The following is a 19,046-nucleotide window of genomic DNA, read 5'->3' on the forward strand; positions in this document are numbered from 1 at the left end:
ATTTAAAAAAATAATAATAAAAAATAACAGATGATGTCTATTAGTCTTTTTAGATTTTGAATTTTAAAAAAATTAATATTTCTATATATAAATATTAATTCATTTATATATCCCTTAAATATATTACAATACTTTTTTTTTTACTAAATACTGTAATCCAATTGAAAAATCTGAACTCCGGAAATAAAATCTTAAAAAAATATAACTTACAAATTATAATCCAATTGAGAAACATGAATCTAAAAATAAAATCTTTAAAAAATATTTTAATTATTTTTTAATTCAAAATTAAAAAAATAATTAAAAAAAAAAAAGCAAAGCAAAACTAATATGCCACGCGACGCGCAGAATTAGTTGGGCAAAATTTGGATATATGAATTATTAAAAAATAAAAAATAGAGGGAGATTAAAGAATATTCGAGAATCCATATGATTATTATTTCCAAACTAAATCATGCCACTAAGTAACTTTTATCTTAGGGAATAAAAAAATTGGTAAGTAAAGTATTTTTTTCATAAATATCCTTAACTTTCGCATATTAGCTCCCACCGTCTTGCCGGTAGCAGATAACATAAATAAAAGATAATTACCCGAGAAATTGCCCAAGCTTATCCGCTAAGAGCCAATGAAAATACCGGTAAGATTTGAGCAAATATTTTCGAGTACGAGAACGTTTGCTCGATTTAATGACGATTGATGCAACGCCACGGCTACAACAAGAAAGGAGCTTCCTTTTCGTCGCTTTTTTTGGGTTCTTCTGTTCGCTCTTGTTCTTCGACGTTATTTGGATTCGATGTAGAGCGATCATATTTTGAGGGCGCTTTTTCTCCTTCTTTTGTTTATTCGTTTTTCTTCTTCTTCTTCCGTGATCTTGTTGGTTGTTTGATCGAGAAATGGGGGATTGGTACGCGGATTTGACGACGTGGATGAGGAAGCCGGCGTTGGTGGAAACTCTGATCGACGTCCTGCTTTGCGCCGTGCCGATCTGGGTGGCGGTCATGATCGGGCTAGTGATCGGATGGTCGTGGCGGCCGCGGTGGACGGGGCTGCTCTACCTTGGCCTCCGGAGTAGGTTTCGGTTCATCTGGACGGCCCCTCCGGGATTCGGCGCTCGACGGCTTTGGCTTGCAGTCACCGCACTCTCGGCTTTCTCCGTTAGCAGGAAATTGTGGTCAAGTTTCAAGGGGAAGAACGAGGGGCTGCCGGCGTCGGAGGAAACGGGCTCGAGGACGCTAGTTTCGATAAGCGCAACGGAGGTTGAAAGAGATAGAGGCAGTTTGAGGTATCTATGAAGCGAATTTAGCTTCTCCTTTTCCCTTGATTGCCTGGTAGAATTTAATATAGACGATTCGTTTCAATGTTTCCCTTTCACTTGTTGCTCTGATATTGAATGAACAAATCTTTGCGTTGCCCTTTTTTTTATGGTATTTTTTTTTTCAAATACTGATTTTGCTTAATTTGATAATGAAGTTAGAAATTGATGGTGGCATAGCCTGTTTGTTGTCCCTTGAATATGGGGTCTAAACTGGACTGCGCTGTACCTTCAGCGGTCCTCAGGAACATTCATATATGACTTTCTTTTTCTATAACTTATGGTGCTTCTGGGTCTATACACTTTCTGGGATATGATTCTTGGTCATAGGCAAACATGTTTACATTATCAAAAGAACCAGCTTTAGTAGTTGGGTGCTGATGAATCAACATGATCATGAAGATATGAGGCTCCCTTCAATAAAAATAAGGTCTAAGAAGGAGATATGCAATCTCACCAATGTAATTAGGGTGACTCTTTTTGTAGTTGAATTATGATTACCCAAGATACAAAGCATTATGGAGTCAAAACTCATCCTTATGTTGATCATCTCCACATTATTTATTTTCTTTTTGTACCATATCCACTTGCTGGTATGATTATCTTATTCCAAATTGAATGTAAATGTACACGGAGAATTACTTAAGATGGCTTATCAAGTTCCTTATTTTTGCAATCATCTCAATCTTATGCCACTTTAAACATCTAAAGGTATTTCAAAAATTATTCTCAGTGAATACTTATTATGTGCCGACCATCAATTGTATACAAGCTTTCTGCTGACATACTGAGTATGTTGGTCAATAACTAAATAATCTTTGTAGTTTATTCAGAATCGTTTAGTGGGAAATAATAAAAATAAGACTCATGTAAGAAAGCCTGTTACTTCTGTGTCATAGTGATCACAGCTTCTCTAACACACAGGTTAAGAAGTGTTTTCACATATCTTTAGGCTAGGTGCAAAGTTTAAGAACAAGATTGGTTTACACAGATGTGCTGTTCTAACTATGCAATGTTTAGGAACAAGATTGGTCTACACATATGTGCTGTTCAAGCTAAAACTATCTTGGCAGAAAACGGTCATAATTAAAAAGGGTAAGAGTTACAAGGAATGATGGAGGGTAACTAATTAAAAACTTTATTGTAAAGTATTATAAAAAGACTGGATTAATTTCTCTTTTAATAACTCAATGGATTAAAAGGAGCAATGCTGCTTATCCTAAATGATTGGCCAAGATCTTGTCAATTGTTATCATGAAGGAATGTGCAATGTCAAGAAGAACTCAGAAAATATTATTAGAAAGCATCAACATAGTCTGGTTGTTATTTGATTTTGGAAAATAATTCATGTGAGAATCATCGAATGTTGAAATTCGGACTGGATTTCAAACAGTCCCCATGACAGCTGCCTTTTGCTATTTTACTGGATGTTTATTTGCAAATCATATGTTTCTTTTTGCCAAACTTGTGGTTGCCTGTTGAAAAACTTTCTTATATAAGTTATTAAATTGTGGCATTCAGACTTAAGTCGTTTTGTATTCATTTCTTGGGTCTGGTATCTCATGTACTTATACATTAGAGAATTGATGTTGCTAAGAATTCAGCATGTCTATTGGAGAATCTTGTCATTAACTGTACCATAGTACTTGTCCATTTTATGTCAATTTTAATCATAAGTAGATTTTTTTTATCCACGTGTGTCTTGCATAGTGAAGTGTTTTTTCTGTTAAACTCATGTTTGGTTGGTTCTGTAATAGATTTGTTAGATTGTATGCTTTGAATGACTGTAAAGAAACTTACTAAAACATTCGTTCTTATTATTTTCTGTCTTGGTTCAACTAAGATGTTTCGTCCAAAATTCAAACATCTAACCTGAAAGTTTATGCAAATAGTTGGGGATTGGTCATTCTGGTTCGTTGCAAGAAAATATTTCCTTGTTTACTATCGTTAAATGATATGAGATTGAATGTTTCATAAAATTTCAGATCTAATACCAATAAGCTGAAGGCAAAAAATAAACTGTCTTGTTAAATTTCTCCAGTTCTAGCATTGAAATGGATGAGCATGATATTGTATCTGAAAAGGATTTGGAGCATCTATTACACATTCTAGATAGTAATGTTGGAGATGCAACTTGGCAAAATCAGATGGAACGCACCACACCCAATATGTTTTACCAATCATGGCGTCAAGAACTAAAGGTAATTCTTAATTTCCTAAAATTTCTCTTATACATGTCGCCTTTGTGAAGGATTCATTGCTTTTGATGTTTTTGATCATTTGAACTTTGAAGTATTCCTTTGACTCGCCTGAAAAGGCAATGCAGTTTTCTGATGGACTCTGAAAGAAAATTTCAAGTATGGTAATTGTTTACAATTTTGTTTGTCTGGAACAGGAGGGCCCTATAATTTTTCGCAGTAGAACAATATTTGAGGATGCAACTCCTGAGTTGGTCAGAGACTTTTTCTGGGATGATGATTTCCGGTTAAAATGGGATTCAATGCTTGCATACTTGAAAATATTGGAGGAATTCCATCAGAGTGGAACCATGATTATACACTGGATTAAAAAGGTTTTTTAAAATGTTAAAAATCAATGTTGATTTTGTTTGGCTATTACATCTTAGTAATGATGACGTGTGGTTGCTGTTTGCAGTTCCCATTTTTTTGCAATGATAGGGAATATATAATTGCTCGGCGTATATGGGAGTCTAGAGGAACTTATTACTGTGTGACAAAGGTACACATGATCTACGTTACATTTCCTATGATGGTGACTTTATACTATTTCGTCTATAGCTCTCAAAAAACAGATGATATGTTACCTATTTGGGCTAGTATTGTAAAATCTAGTTTCTCATACCTAACAATCCTTTAATAGAAATAATTTTGTGTAGAATCAACCATGCGTGAAAGCTCCACATTGCTTGATAACCCATCTTTTGTTTTGAATCAGAGCTAATTTATTGATGATAGAAATATGCTATCCTCAAACCGTGTCTGCGCAATTATTTGGAATCATGTACATATTTTACCCCTCCATTGAGCTTTATAGACATTAGTAATACTCAGTCCAACTAAAATATTTATTATTATATTAACTACTGCTTTGTTTAGTCTCCCTAAGGGTTAGGGGTTAAGTAATACTCAATCCAACTAAAACATTTATTATTCTATTTGAATTTTTGGTCACTCCATCACATTGAGTTCTATGCAAAGCTATATCACTTTTGTTTTCCCTCTACACCTTTCACTTTAGTTCAACACTTTTAATTTTATCACTCTTAGTTGGCTTTGAACATGTTCTTATCATCTCAACTACTTCCTCTCATTTGATCATCTATTGGAGCTACATCTAATTGTTCTTGAGTATCATTATTGTTTTATTTTGTCATTTATAAGTAACCTACGACACTCTCATCATATAAAGTGTAGATGTGATCTTTATGGAAAATTAAGTTATAATGTTTCCTCTTTTCTTAACAATAATTTTTCATATAGCTTGTCCTGAAACCTGTGCTAAAATTAATTTCTTAATGGAAGGTAAATTTACTTTTATGATCTTAGAGGTTAAATTTGCTTGAATAGCAAGATCACTGACTATTTAAAAGTCCTTAATATTGACTAAAAGGTTGAGTGTGCACCCTCATGGGCAAAACCTAAATAATGATTTAAGCAACTTGCAGCAAGGCTCACTTATTCACAGTTTAAACATTTTGATTGTTTTGTGATATTCAATACTCAGGGAATACCATACCCAGCGTTACCCAAGGAGGAGAAACCCAGGCGTGTCGATCTGTACTTCTCGAGTTGGCGCATCAGAGCCGGTAACTTCCTATTTCCACTTTTCTTATATTCGTCTGAAGTTGCAGAACTATTACCAAAGTTTCCACAACACAACTAAATATTAGAAAGATCAGCCGATCCAGTTTTCATCTTGTGATATTTAGTTCAGAGGAAACACCAGTCCTGACTCCTTCCAGATGACTCCTACTCATCTTTCAATAAACAAAAAACCATAGGATTAAGCCTTAAGAAGTTAGATATTTAACTTGGGCACTCTCTTTTCCGGAGCCATTTCCACTCTTCTGTTGCCTTTCAAATGAAATTCGAAAGTCTAACCCTGTTAATGTCTGAAAAATAGCTGTTTAACTTCTTTTTTTTTCTCGTTTCAATCACCTCGTACTTAATAATAGGAAATTGTGTCATTTGAAAGGTTTTCAATCCTCCTTTTTTCTATGGACACAGTGGAATCACGCAAGCAAGATGGCCAGTTATCTGCATGTGAAGTAACTCTCATCCACTACGAAGATATGGGCATACCAAAGGATGTAGCCAAGGTTGGTGTTCGACATGGGATGTGGGGAGCTGTTAAGAAACTGCATGCTGGTCTGAGAGCATATCAACTGATGAGAAAAACAGAAGCTTCGCTATCTAGATGCGCACTCATGGCACAGATCACCACTAAGTTCTTCGACAACGGAACCATCACTCAACTCGACCCGGAGTCCTAGACCTCTACTTCTAAAACAGCCGATAGCATTGTCAGTAACAAGGAGCATCGAGGAATCGACTGGAAATGGGTGGTGATCGGCGGAGTTGCTGTGGTTTGCGGTCTTCATGCTGGTCATATCGGGAAAGCCCTCTTAGTCGGAGGAGCTGCAGGGCGACTCGCAAAAAAATGAGCCTGATCAGATTCTTTCATGATGGAGAACCTGAATTCCTGTTTTGGATGAGGACATGTAATTAAAGGATGAGCTGCTCATCTCAGTTTTTTTGGTATATTAGGCATCATCCTGTATGATTCTTGCCGATATCATAATTCCATCGTATATGGATATGGTATCAAGATCAATAAGACTTTTTATTGGTCCTACTTATTACTCATTAGTATTTTTTCATAAAAAATACTTTTAAAGTTTGGCATGTGAGTGGGATTTTTATATTTAAAATATTCAAAAATACCGACCAACTGTGTTTTGGTTGATAATCATAAATTATTTATTGGTTAAAATAAATTTTGATTGATATTTTTAATTCTTTTACTAACTACTAAATTCATTTAGACAAGTAAAATATTAAAAAAAATATGATTGGTAATTATTATTATTTAGTGATAATTTTAGTTTTTTTAATAATTTAAGTTGGATTTGATTAATAATATTAATTTTTAATTTTTAAAGAAGTTTTTAAATATTTTATTGATTAAAATTTGATCTATTTATTGATAAATTAAAAATATCTATTGATCATCTTATTATTTTATTAAAAATCTCTCTCCTTTATTAATTAACTTTGGTGAAGTCTAAAATGAATTTACGTTAATATCCTTTGTTCTATTCACACTAAAAATAATTTTAAGGTTTATTAGTAATTCCACAAGCGAAACAATCAATGATCTAGAGTTCTAAACTCAGCTGCGACATATTATTATGAATTTTTCTCATCATTAATTTTCTCTAGTTCTTTTATATAAAAAAATATAGTTGTCTTTAGTTTTACATCTTAGAATTGACAACACTACGATCAAAGAAACTTCTATAAATATTTTAAGTCGACAATGTTAAAAAATATACTTTTCTTAGTTTTTTTACTAAGATAAGTATAAGTATAATATTAAATTAAATTAATTTTTTTTATAGGGAAGCCATAAGGGTGATATTCGAAGATCCAAACAATTCGAATTTTTAAAGACTCAAATAATTCAGATTTTTAAAATCAGGTACTTTACCTACATGTGAAAGGGCTTTTTATGTTTAAAATATTAAAAAAATACCCTTCAATTATATTTTGGTCAATAATTATAATTATTTATTGGTTAAAATAAATTTTGATTGATATTTTAAATTTTTTGACTAGTAAAATTGATTTTGACAAGTAAAATATTAAATAAATAAGGAGCTAGTTTGATCGGTAATGTTATTATTTAGTGATAATTTTATTTTTAAAAGATATTTATAAGTCATTAGTATTTTTTAATAAAAAAAATACTTTTAAAGTTTGACATGTAAAAGAGATTTTTTATGTTTAAAATATTAAATAAAATACCATTCGATTATATTTTGATCGATAATTATAATTATTTATCGGTTAGAATAAATTTTGATTGATATTTTTTATTTTATGGCTCGTGAAATTGATTTTGACTAGTAAAATATTGAAACATGCCAATCAAATTTTGGTGAGTAATTATTATTATTTATTTGTCAAAATAAAATTGGCCTATATTTTTAATTTTTTTACACATCAAAATTAATCTTGACCGGGACAAAATATAAAAATATCATCTAAAATTCATTTTGACGGTAAAATTAATAGAGCACAGTTGGTCTATAAATTTAATAAATAAAATCTAATTTTTTGGCCAAAATTTAACTATAATTATATTAAATTGATCGCTATAAAATTTTAAATGTCATCAAAAATTCATTTGGCATAAATCTTATCAGTAAAATTTTAATGCGATGTCATATTTTAATTTTTGAAATTTTATAATAAAATTTGATAAAATTATCGATAAAAAATTTAGTTGATAAATTTATATCAAATAAAATTTAATCGGCCACTATAAAAAAAACACGGCTTTAAAAATGGATTTTTTAGAAAAAAATTATTTTACATTTATATAAATTAGAGGTGAATTTATTACCGAATTATTAATTCATTTTATTTTAATGCAATATGATATCTAAAAAATAATTAAGACGAAACTTAAAATAAATTTAGATAAAAAAAGTTATTATGTTTTATAAAACAATTATATTGGTGGCTTCACGCTACCGGCCTAGTCGCCTCGTGCCACCACCGTCAGACTGCACTTTCCTTTGCCGCATCCTCCTCGCGCATACCCGTCATGTGAATTTGGTTTCTGCAAAGTGCAAATTAATAAATTAAATATACAAAGGTAGGACACTAGGCAGAGTCGCGCCTACCTGTTGGTGTAAAAGTTAGGTCTTACGGATTTAATATCTTATGTTTAAGTATATAAAAATTTAGAAAAATATAAGGAGTCGAGCGAAAGAGACAGTGAGTGAAAAGGATAACATGAGAAGTGAGTCGATGGGTTCGATGTATTCTAGTGGAGCAAGAAGGACACGCAAGGCGCATCCGAGAGATGAGGAGTTCTGTTCGAGGAAGAAGGTCAAAGTTGAATTTAGGTGAGCTTAACTTCGGACGGCTGGACCATCACCTAGGCGCACGAAGAAGCGAATGCTCAACTCAGAAGTTGATCATTAATCTAGGTGCCTCCAATTGATCGAATATGCCTTGATGATTTGAAGACTCGAGGCGTCTCAGTTGATTCCAGACGCCTCGGATGATGGAGCTAAGGCGCCTTAGATGGATCTCAGGTGCCTCACATGCAGAGAGGAGCTATTGTCGCGGATGACAGCTGCGGGGTTTGAGGCGCATTCGATTACTCAAGGCGCCTTCGAAGAGTTGGGACTGTTGCCGTAGAGATAAGCTGTTAAGTCCAGCTGAGCCCACCTGTGACACCTCAAATGTGCCATATTAGCAATGATCACTTTTCGACCAGTAGACTATAAATAATGTCCTAGAGCCCGTTATGGGATATACCACATTTATTTTCAATTCAGTAATCATTATTTTAATTACTGGTGTTTTCAAATCTTGTAAGGAATTACCCTGCCTCTGACCCTTAACCTTATCAAAGAAGATGATTGATAATACTTCTAATTACTTTAAATTAACAACCACCTAGGTTGTAATCAAGTAATTGAAAAATCGAAAAGAACAAGAGAGAAAGAGGGGGTGGTGAATATCGTTTTTAAAACTTTTTCTTTTTCGATTTTTAAAACCTTTTCGAAAACACGAGTACGCAGAGGAAATAATGAAAAATGATTACAAGAAAAACAATGAGAGTACGCAAATTGATTTTACTTAGTTCGGAACTTTTGATGACTCATACTCCAAAGCCCATGATCTCTTGAACTATATCGACTAAGCAATCTCCTAAAACTCGAATCTCAGTTACAAATAAAGAAATTGTAACATGCTACACTATCCTATGCAAGAATAATTGAAAATTAACTTAATTATAAAACAATGATTTTACTGACACAAAAATGTAGCTGAGGATCAAATCTCGATGTTTGTGTGTTTGTTGTAGTTGGGCATAGTAGAGTTCTAGCGGTATAGTATTAGAGAGACAGTGCAGCAGAAAGAGCTAGAATGCTTGTGTAGGAGTTGTGTTGAAAGAGCTGGCCGTGGACTTAAATTGCATTGGAGGTGCCTCTAATGACCTAGGACACCTCTATTCGAGCTGATCCAATTTGAACGTTGCAGACTTTATCCTTCTAGAGGCACCTCTAAATCTCTAATTATTTGAGGGCACCTCCATTGTCGCCTGAGGCGCCTCCAACTAGCCCAAAACACCTTCAACGGTTGAAACTTTATCCGTAAAGTTTATCTATGCGGAGGCGCCTCCATCCGTCTAGGGTACCTTTGCCTCCAATCAGTTGAGCCGTCTCGAGCACTGTTCATCCAAACTCAACTTTGTTTTAAACTTCTACAAAAACACATTAGTCCAAATTAACCAAATTACATGCAAAATAAAGTTAGCATAGATGCAAAAATTAATTTATGAATTAAATCATATTTTATCAAGATCATGATTTAGTTTTAGTCTCAACTTGAATTTCCAAAATGAATCTAAGTTGGACTAGTGTCTACAGTCCCACTAAAACTCTTCCTCACTAGATCTCTCTTCTCCAGTGATTAACCTTACTTACAATTATAGAATTACTTGACTTATTGTCTAACCCTCCAGGTCTTCTTGTCAGATGCTCTATCTAGATTTCAACAAGTTGTTAAGTCTTACAGACTCAACTGACTTCCTGTAATATATCAGGTATTCTCTTGACCTATCTGGGTTTCCTATCAATTATTAAGTCCTCTTGATCTAGCTAGTTTTCAGCCTGATACCAGGTCTTCTAGACTCATCAAGTCTTTCTCTGCATGCTTGGTAAATACATTATATCACATATAATCTAATTTTAATATTTTATCATTTTGCAAAAATTTGAGTTTGATTATTAATACTGGCTGCATCAACATAAATCATTCGAGTATCTACCTTCTATTTATGCTTATCCTTACGCATAATTAGTGCATCATTGCTAGTAAGTAATCAAGAGAAAGATTTAACTATTATTGCATAGCTAATCATCCTCTTCTAGCCATTCCACTCGATCTATCAGTACTTGTGTTTGATAGAGCCTGAAGTAAATAATAAAAAGTGGATTTTTTTGTTACGGTAAATAACTATAAAGTTTAATTTACAAATAACAAATACACTAAATACATAAATAAACTAAAAATAATATATTGGATCAATAAAAAGTTGAAAAAGTATTTGAAATAATTACATAAATGCTACTTGTCTAGTTGTTTTAGTGATAAAAAATATTTATTAAATCTGCATAATTTACCAAACATTATAGTATATCAATTGTTCTTTTTTCATTTGTTAAATAATATCTCACGATCATAAATTTTGAACATAACTCATCACCATTAATATTTAAGCGTCCATTGTGATTGAAAAATGATTGAAACTCCATACAACTTCATAAGCTAGCAGTCAATAAAAATCCAAAAATCTCAACAAAAAATTTAAAAATTTAGGGGTTTGTATCCACATCCAAATTGTTAAAGCTCTTGTATCCAAATTTAAGGGGTTTCGAATTTATACCTTAAATTATCGAACAAATTATAGATGGGATGTTTAATTATCTAACAAACTAAACGTCAACTTAATTTATACATCAAATTTTCGATATATAATTATCGAACAGATTATACCTCAAAGTATCCAAATTATAGCTTAGTCTGCTATAAAATTACCGGAGTCGTCTATCATTGTGGTAAAAAAGTAAACGTATGGTAAAAAAGTAAATACGTTTGCTCTCATTAATCCGTCTCAGGAGGAACACGGATGAGATAAATCATGGACGACTATTAGTCTTTGAAATAGTGACTAACACATAAGAGAGTGTTTCGTCTATCATGGTGGTAAAAAGACGAATACGCTTGCCCTCAGCGCTCTTACCAATCCGTCCCAGGACCAACATGGAAGAGGTAAATCACGGACGACTACTAGCTTTTAGAATAGTGACTAGCACATAAGGAAGGTATTTACTTCAGATTTATCAAGATTCAAACCTCAGACCTCATGATGATAACACTTCATGCGCTACTAGCCACTAGATCCATCCGAGAGGACAATATTTCATCTATCATAAATTTATGCATGGATGTCATATTCATGTAATATATTCATAATGAATATCCAATTCAAGCTAAGGCTAATAATAAATTTCAGTAATATAATGTTAATTTAATTTCCATAAAAGAATCAATACTATAAATAACTTCAGCAGAGACGAATCTCCTAGATCATTTTTTTGTGATTTAGGGAACGTGTCACACATATTTGGAATCGGATCGTGGTCATGATCCGGCTATAAATTTGCAATCCCTTTCTGGGTTTACTGTGCCTACCAGATTATAGTTTTTGTTCGGAGCGGGCGACTAGAGGCCGCTCAGAGGACACCCTCGCTCAACGTCCAGTAACCTGACCACTTATCCACTACCGGAGGTCTCTAGATGGCCTCCGGTCACCCCACTCCGAATAAAAACTATAACCTGATGGGGACGGTGAACCCAAAAAGAGATCACAACAATTTATGACCGAATCACGATCACGATCCGATCGCATATACAAGTGACACATTATCTGTACCAAAAAAAATGGTTCAAGAGATCTGTGCACACTTCAGCATGCGTTTTCAATATTATTATTTTTATTTTTTATTATTTAAAAATTAATTATTTGGATTTTACAATAAACTTTATTAGCTGAAATGCGATATGTTGCCTGATAAAATGCAAGATTAACTTCATCAACCTGTGAAAATGTTGCATAATTAATGAATAACCAGCCAGCTGGCTACCTCTAAATAAAATTTGTGGATAATTTAAAAAAGAAATTAAATTAGTTTAAATCCTTAAAATTAGAAGACTTGTTGTATAAATAAAATTCGTCGATAACTTAAAATAGAAAAAAATACTTTAAAATTTGTCGATAACTAAAAAAAAAAAAGTTTAAATCCTTAAAATTGGAAGACTCGCTGTCGACAAGGCCGTGGCCGTTGCGAAACAAACGGTAGATGGCGCGTCAAAATAGCCGAAACCGATTCGGTTCGCGTCGTGCGACCTCGCGGTTTCGTCGCGGTGATACCGTCACCGGCCGGTAGAGGCCAGTGACCATTCTCTGGTACCGATAAACTAAAGCGATCCAAGCGTTGGACTTCCGATCCGAGCTCGGAGGCGACAGCTAGCGAAAAGGATCTCGTCACCGCTCCGTTAGGTGACGGCGTTAAACCCGGAGATTACGATAAAAGGGCGTCTCATTGCCGCTCCCGCGAGTGTCGAATGAGAGAGGCGGAACCAAGGGGAAACCTCCTCGATCCCTGGAATCGGTGCTTGCAGAGTGATTTGTAAGTGCTTTCTGTCGATTTCTGATTCTGCTTCACCCAATCTTAACTGCTGATCTGATACTATTGAATAATGGGAGGATTAGATTAGGCCATTATGGTGTCGGATCTGTGTTTGGCATTTGAGATCTTTGGCGCTTGATGGGATGTTATGCTGTTGCTACTTTCTATTTGGAATTGTCTGCCTCTCGTTTGGCTGCGAACTGGACGTTTGGGATAAAAATGATGCCTTTGAATACTTTGCATGTCACAAGAGAGACTGTTTATACTCTGAGATTTCAAGCATGCGCACTATACCTAATAACTTAAATGCTTATAGCTGGAACAGACATCTGGTTCCACTTCATACAAATTCAAGGGTTTTTTTAAAAAAAAAATAAATTTATCATCCTTAGCTCCAGAATATAATCCTTGTTTGGAAGCACTTTCAGATTCATAACCTATGAACTTATTCTTTCGTTGTTATTTAGTCAGTTGACATTGTATTTTATGTTTACTTTGTTTTTGTATTAGTATGTTCTAAAATCATCTAATTCCTGTTTGTGTATCTTCTCATTTGCACGAGTGCCCTATGTATTGCTCACCTTTTGCAGTCCAATGGGCAAGGAATTTGAAGAGAGTTCAGTGGTTGAAGAAACGGATTCCTTTATGGGCAAAACCAGTCATGCTAATCCTCACGAGACTTTAGATGTTGAATCAGATAACAATCTGGATGCAAATTATCATGTGAATAACACACCTGGAATTGGAAATTTGGATTTGGATCATAACAGCACAGGAAAGAAACATGTCGACCAGAAATCACTGAATAAAAGGTCAGCATCATCACATTCTGCTAATGTGACTGTGATATCTAACTACACTATTCCCCAACCATTCTCACTTGCAACTGAAAAACGTGCTTCTGGTGAACATCGTGTTTTTGTTCCTGAAACGGCAATCAGTGGAGAAAAAGATCCAAATGCTGATAATATCATGCACCCAGATGAAGACGATTCTTGCTCCGTTGATTCATTGTATCCTTTGCCAACTTTTGTTTCTTGAACTTCCTTTGCCTTCTTTAGGAAAAACACTTGTTTACATTTCCTGAACTGCTTATAGTAGCACGGCATCTGTAAAAAATTCGAAAGTTAGAACAGTTGCAATTGCCCCTACCTTCAGATGTATTGAACGTGCAGAAAAACGAAAAGAGGTATTTTTCTTTTGTATTGTTGGAGATTACATTCATTTAAAAATTGGTTTTATCATTTATTTTTCTTCCATAATAGTTCTACTCAAAGTTAGAAGAGAAACAACAGGCTCTTGAAGCAGAGAAACTCCAACATGAAGCTAGGGCCAAGGTGTGTTTTTTCTTCTGTTTTAGTCTCTGATGGTAATGGCGCAATTGGACTTATCTTTTATTCAATTTTGGAGCATTTTGGTAAGCTATGAAAAGTCGTATGAAAACATCTAGTAAATAGGATTTCAGATCTTAAAAGTTGTCTTGCACCTGCCAAAGTAAATTAATTGCTTGCCATTTGAATTCTTCATAGATTAGTTTGGTTTTATTCAGTCTGAAAAATATATACAATAAATTTGTAGATTAGTATTTTTTATATTAGTTTTATTAAAAGAAATCAATATAGAAGGGGAGCCTTGGTGCAACGGTAAAGTTGTTGCTTTGTGACTAAAAGGTCGCGGGTTTGAATCTTGGAAACAACCTCTTGCAAAAAGTAGGGTAAGACTGCATACAATCGATCCTTCCCTGGGACCCCGCATGGCGGGAGCTTCGTGCACCGGGTTGCCCTTTTATTAACAAAAATCAATATACTAGTAATATGTTTATACAATTACTTTGGATCAATTAAATGCAACTCCAATAGATAATAAGCAAAAGTAGATCTTGGTGACAGTAATATATTCAAAGACAAACACTAATTCTAGATATATTGATTAAAGTAGTGATGAGGGGGACATAGGGAGGCTGAGGTAATAAAATTAGAGTATACCAGAGGATAAGACCCATCTAGTTGCCCCCAAAGAATCGGGACTAATGTAACTTTTTATTCTTGTTCAATTTAAAAAAATAAGATAATTAACTAAATAAACAAATTTATATTTATTCAGTTTAACCCACATCAAACTGACTCGAACTGATAAGTTTTTGGTCAGGTTTACTTTCGTTTATCAAACGTTAGTGTAATTGCATTTTTTTATTATAAAAAAAGAAAAATATTGACTGGAGACCAAATGTACTGCTTCAAAATCTTAAACCAGGATGCTATTATGTGCTAGTAATTTCTAACTAAAAAATCATTTGCATGCTTAAAACAGATCATGCTGGTATAAACAGGATGGTTGAATAGATAAATTGTCTGAAAGTTGGCAAAGGAAAAGTCATAATTTTGGCATAAGAGAGATGAGAATCAAGTGCTTGTCCATTCAAGATTGAAATTTATAGTAGCAGAAGTTTGAGGATACAGAATTTTAGATATCTTCCTTTATCTATAAGCATTTTGATGGTTTAGATCAAAGTTGTCATTATTAACTAGCTGTTACCTGGTGTTTTTGTTGGGCTGACCATCAATCAATTTTTTGAGCATTTGATTTGTTGCTGATTTAGTGTTTTATATGCCACATTTTTATTCTTTCAATTATTTACCCAATAATATTGAATGGTTAGGATTTGGTATAATGGACAGAGATAGGGTTAAGATCGGGCAGTTATGAATTCTTGATAGTCTTTTTTCTCATCCCCACCTTATGAGGCATGATGGATGGGTGGAGAAGTATATGTACACTTAATATCATGTGGGGCAAAACAGAGATGGCAGAACTTAGATTTTTACATCTTCTCCTTCCCATCTTTCCTTCCCATCTTTGTCATGATGCATGGTTTAGGGTTGAATTCGTGTTGGTTCTCATCAGAGTTGTCAAATTGGCATCCCTAACTGATATGTCATGCAATATGTTGGAATTCAACCATTCAATCTGCTATCATCCCATAAATTTGTGTTGTATCAGTCTAATGAGTTTCTAAGTTAATCAAAAAGGATGTTATTAGCTTGGAATCACTACTTAGAAGTGAAGTTAGGTTTGAGAAGTTTGACATTACAACCTTTATATATACCATATGAAATCACTATTGTCAAAAATTGGAATAAGCACCTGTTGGGATGTCTCATTGATCTTCCAATTCCATGTTGCATATTGGTCGGCATGTGGAATTTTTCACTTTGAAATCCCTGTATTTGTTGCATATAATTGGCACGAGGTGCCACAAACAATAAGGATGTTACTAGCAATATAGTTTGCATAATTGTCGATGCAGTTTGCTATTCTTGATACTTTCATGTCTAAACTTGCATGTGCTAACATAACATGAACTTGAAACTGATTGGTGGTCCTCTATTTGTTGAAAAGGTTTGGAAATATGAAATTGGCCTTAGGGAGTATAGTTTTCTTATCTGCATATTATGTAGTCATTTATATTTTATCTGCATTCCAAAATTTTCTGGTAGATATATGTCGCCAATATGCAAATTGAGATGATAACTGAGATTTTTTTTTATCATTATAAAGATTCTTGATTCTTGTTCCTTTCTGGTTTGAAATTGTATGTACTGCTTGTAGCATTCTAGAGGATCCCAATAAATTCTGCTTATAATATATTTATCCCAACAATTCATTGTTTAATATACTTGCATTGAAATGTTCTTTGTCTCACTTTCTATTTTTTTAGGAAGAGGAAGAGGCAACTCTGAAGGAGATAAGAAAGCGCTTGAATTTCAAAGCGACACCAATGCCTAGCTTCTACCATGAAGGCCCTCCTCCTAAGGTCGAACTGAAGAAGGTACTAGCTAAAATTCACGCGTTTAGATAGTAGAAAAATAAAAATGCTTTCACTTGATACACTTGGTTTATTTTATTTGTTAGAAATTCTGGATAAACTAATGCAATCTCTGCAGGATTATTTGTTGCGGTTGCTATCAGTCAATTTGATTGTGTATTTTTGTTCCTTTTGCCTAATTGTCCTCCGTTTGAGGTTCAAGCTCATTGGTAAAACTTGCTGGCTAGGTAGGTGTATCTTGCCTAACATTTTTTGGATTAAATAGCCAATATGCAACATAAAAACTATGATTAATATAATAAAAAATAACTTTATTTATATAATAATTTTGTTCAGGATTCAATGTATACTGCCTATCTAGGCCATCTAAATAGTTGAGACTAACACAATTTGTTGATTGGCAATATGCAGCAATAGTCATTCATATTTCACATATCTTTGATGTGCCCCTGCATTTGATTTCATCAAAATGTAGTACTCAATTTTCTAGCTCTATGCGGACTTGGTTTGGCACCTGCAATGCTCATATATTTACCTTGTCACATCCCAAGTGGATGTTCATGGCCATTCGTGTAGTATGTCTCACGCCGGCTGCATGGCATTCTCTTTGAGATACTCTAAGTTGGAAATAATCGTACAACAAGAATGCAAATCTAAAGAAATATTTTAATATTCACAGCCCTATTTACTAGTTCATAAAAAATGCTACATTAGAGTTTCCAGAAACCTCAAAATTAACTTTCATTGAAAATAGCTTCTTGCCTAACCAGGTTTAAATTGGCCTGAATTGAGTTTCCCACAAAATGGAATATCGATTGGAGTTTCCCTGCAGATGGAAACTTTCAGTGTATCAATTCGTTTTTGGCCTCAAGAAGAACTATATTTTCTCCAGCCATGCAAGAGCACCCTGTGACTGACTAGTCTTATGAGATTTTTCATAAAGAAAACAAAGGATACATGTATGCTAGCAAGGTTAATTACTAATATCACAAATCTTCATGATTTACCATCAATCATATTTGGAGGCATGCATTTCATGTAGATTTCACTTTTCCACAACTGATCTACCTATGCATTAAAGAGAATGTGATTGGTCCTTCCATCACGTTGATTTGGGTTATGCCTCATGTTATTGAAGTTTTCTGCCTCAATTTCACTACACAGCTTAGGTGAAATACTTGTGAATCTTCTCTTAAATTGACCAATTTTCTTCGAACTAAAAGGCTCCTCCAACACGAGCTAAATCTCCTAAGCTTGGTCGGAGGAAGAGCTGCAGTGACGCAAGTAGAGATAACTCCAGTGGAATATATGGTGGGCCAAGGCATCAGAGTTTGGGCAGTCATGAGGATGCTCCATGCAAATCTCAGATTAATCCTGAGGACATAAATGCAATCGAAGGCAATGAAGTTCCTGAATCCGCAATAGAGAATTCTGAAACCCATCCTAATGAAGATGAGTATACCACTGCCACCAGCATCACCGATGAAATTTCAGCAGACGGTATCATGACTGTGCAGCCTTGAAGTTCTCTGTTCAAAAATATCTAATTGCTCCTTAATCTCGGAACAATGATGATGATCTGGTAACATAGAATGCAAGTTAAGTGGACCTGAGATGTATAATGCTGTATGTATATCAACAGATCTGTATAACATATCACTTTACCAGCAATCCTTCTTGGTGCAACTCATAAATTATGCAGAAAAATACTCTTGATATTTCTACATCACAATCTTATCATTTGAATGCTGCCCTGCCTAATATTACATGTATTGTTAGCTTCACCAGTTATTATGCAGAATTACTTGCTAATGAACGTTAATAAATCAATAAATTTCACTTTTCACTTAATTTGTGGATCAAAGGCAAAGTAATAGGATCTTCATTGGTTTTTTTTTTTTGGCTAATGTGCATTTTATGTATATCGAGAACTAATTTTGCACTAGCGCATAAACGGCGACTGATCAATCTTTTTATATATATATATATATATATATATATATATATCTTGTATAACAACGGGTGATAGCAGACATGGATTATGTGTAACGATTTTTTCTTTTCTGCATTCTCTCCTATATGTTTGAAACCATCATCAGCGAACACTACTTTGGAAGTTGGTCTTTCCAACATGGTGTTGACTGATGTTGATTTCAAATCAACATTAGTGTTGGTCTTTAAAAACTTACACCAATGTTAAAGACCAGCATTACGTTGGTGTTGGTCATTAAAGACTAACACCAACGTTAAAGACCAGCATTACGTCGGTGCTAGTCATTAAAGACTAGCACCAATATTAATTTGAAATTATCACTATCCAGCACCACGTTGGTGCTGGACTTTCAATTCCAGCACCAGTTGGTGCCATTCTTTCATGGCACTGGTCTTT

General features: G+C 34.1%; 2 protein-coding genes across 5 annotated transcripts; both read left to right on the plus strand.

Moving 5' to 3' along the window:
• The first annotated feature begins 711 nt into the window (after positions 1–711).
• On the plus strand, positions 712–5,979 carry LOC121986444 (stAR-related lipid transfer protein 7, mitochondrial-like). The gene is made up of 6 exons (XM_042540406.1): positions 712–1,283; positions 3,355–3,514; positions 3,709–3,885; positions 3,969–4,052; positions 5,058–5,139; positions 5,561–5,979. Exons 1-6 carry the CDS (start codon positions 895–897, stop codon positions 5,824–5,826), a joined length of 1,158 nt encoding a protein of 385 aa, XP_042396340.1. The 5' UTR covers positions 712–894; the 3' UTR covers positions 5,827–5,979.
• Positions 5,980–12,473: 6,494 nt separating this feature from the next.
• On the plus strand, positions 12,474–18,381 carry LOC121986445 (protein WVD2-like 3). 4 transcript variants are annotated; one of them, XM_042540410.1, is made up of 7 exons: positions 12,474–12,831; positions 13,422–13,643; positions 13,773–13,844; positions 13,930–14,020; positions 14,097–14,168; positions 16,550–16,660; positions 17,881–18,381. In XM_042540410.1, the coding sequence occupies exons 1-7, from the start codon at positions 12,767–12,769 to the stop codon at positions 18,178–18,180; spliced, it is 933 nt and encodes a 310-aa protein (XP_042396344.1). In that variant the 5' UTR covers positions 12,474–12,766; the 3' UTR covers positions 18,181–18,381. The 4 variants fall into 4 exon arrangements, with proteins under 4 accessions (XP_042396344.1, XP_042396345.1, XP_042396341.1 ...); XM_042540411.1 differs by having other exon boundaries at positions 13,933–14,020; XM_042540407.1 differs by having other exon boundaries at positions 13,422–13,844.
• Positions 18,382–19,046: the final 665 nt, after the last annotated feature.

The sequence above is a fragment of the Zingiber officinale genome, chromosome 5B (genome assembly GCF_018446385.1).
Source record: "Zingiber officinale cultivar Zhangliang chromosome 5B, Zo_v1.1, whole genome shotgun sequence".
Classification (NCBI taxonomy): Eukaryota; Viridiplantae; Streptophyta; class Magnoliopsida; order Zingiberales; family Zingiberaceae; genus Zingiber; species Zingiber officinale.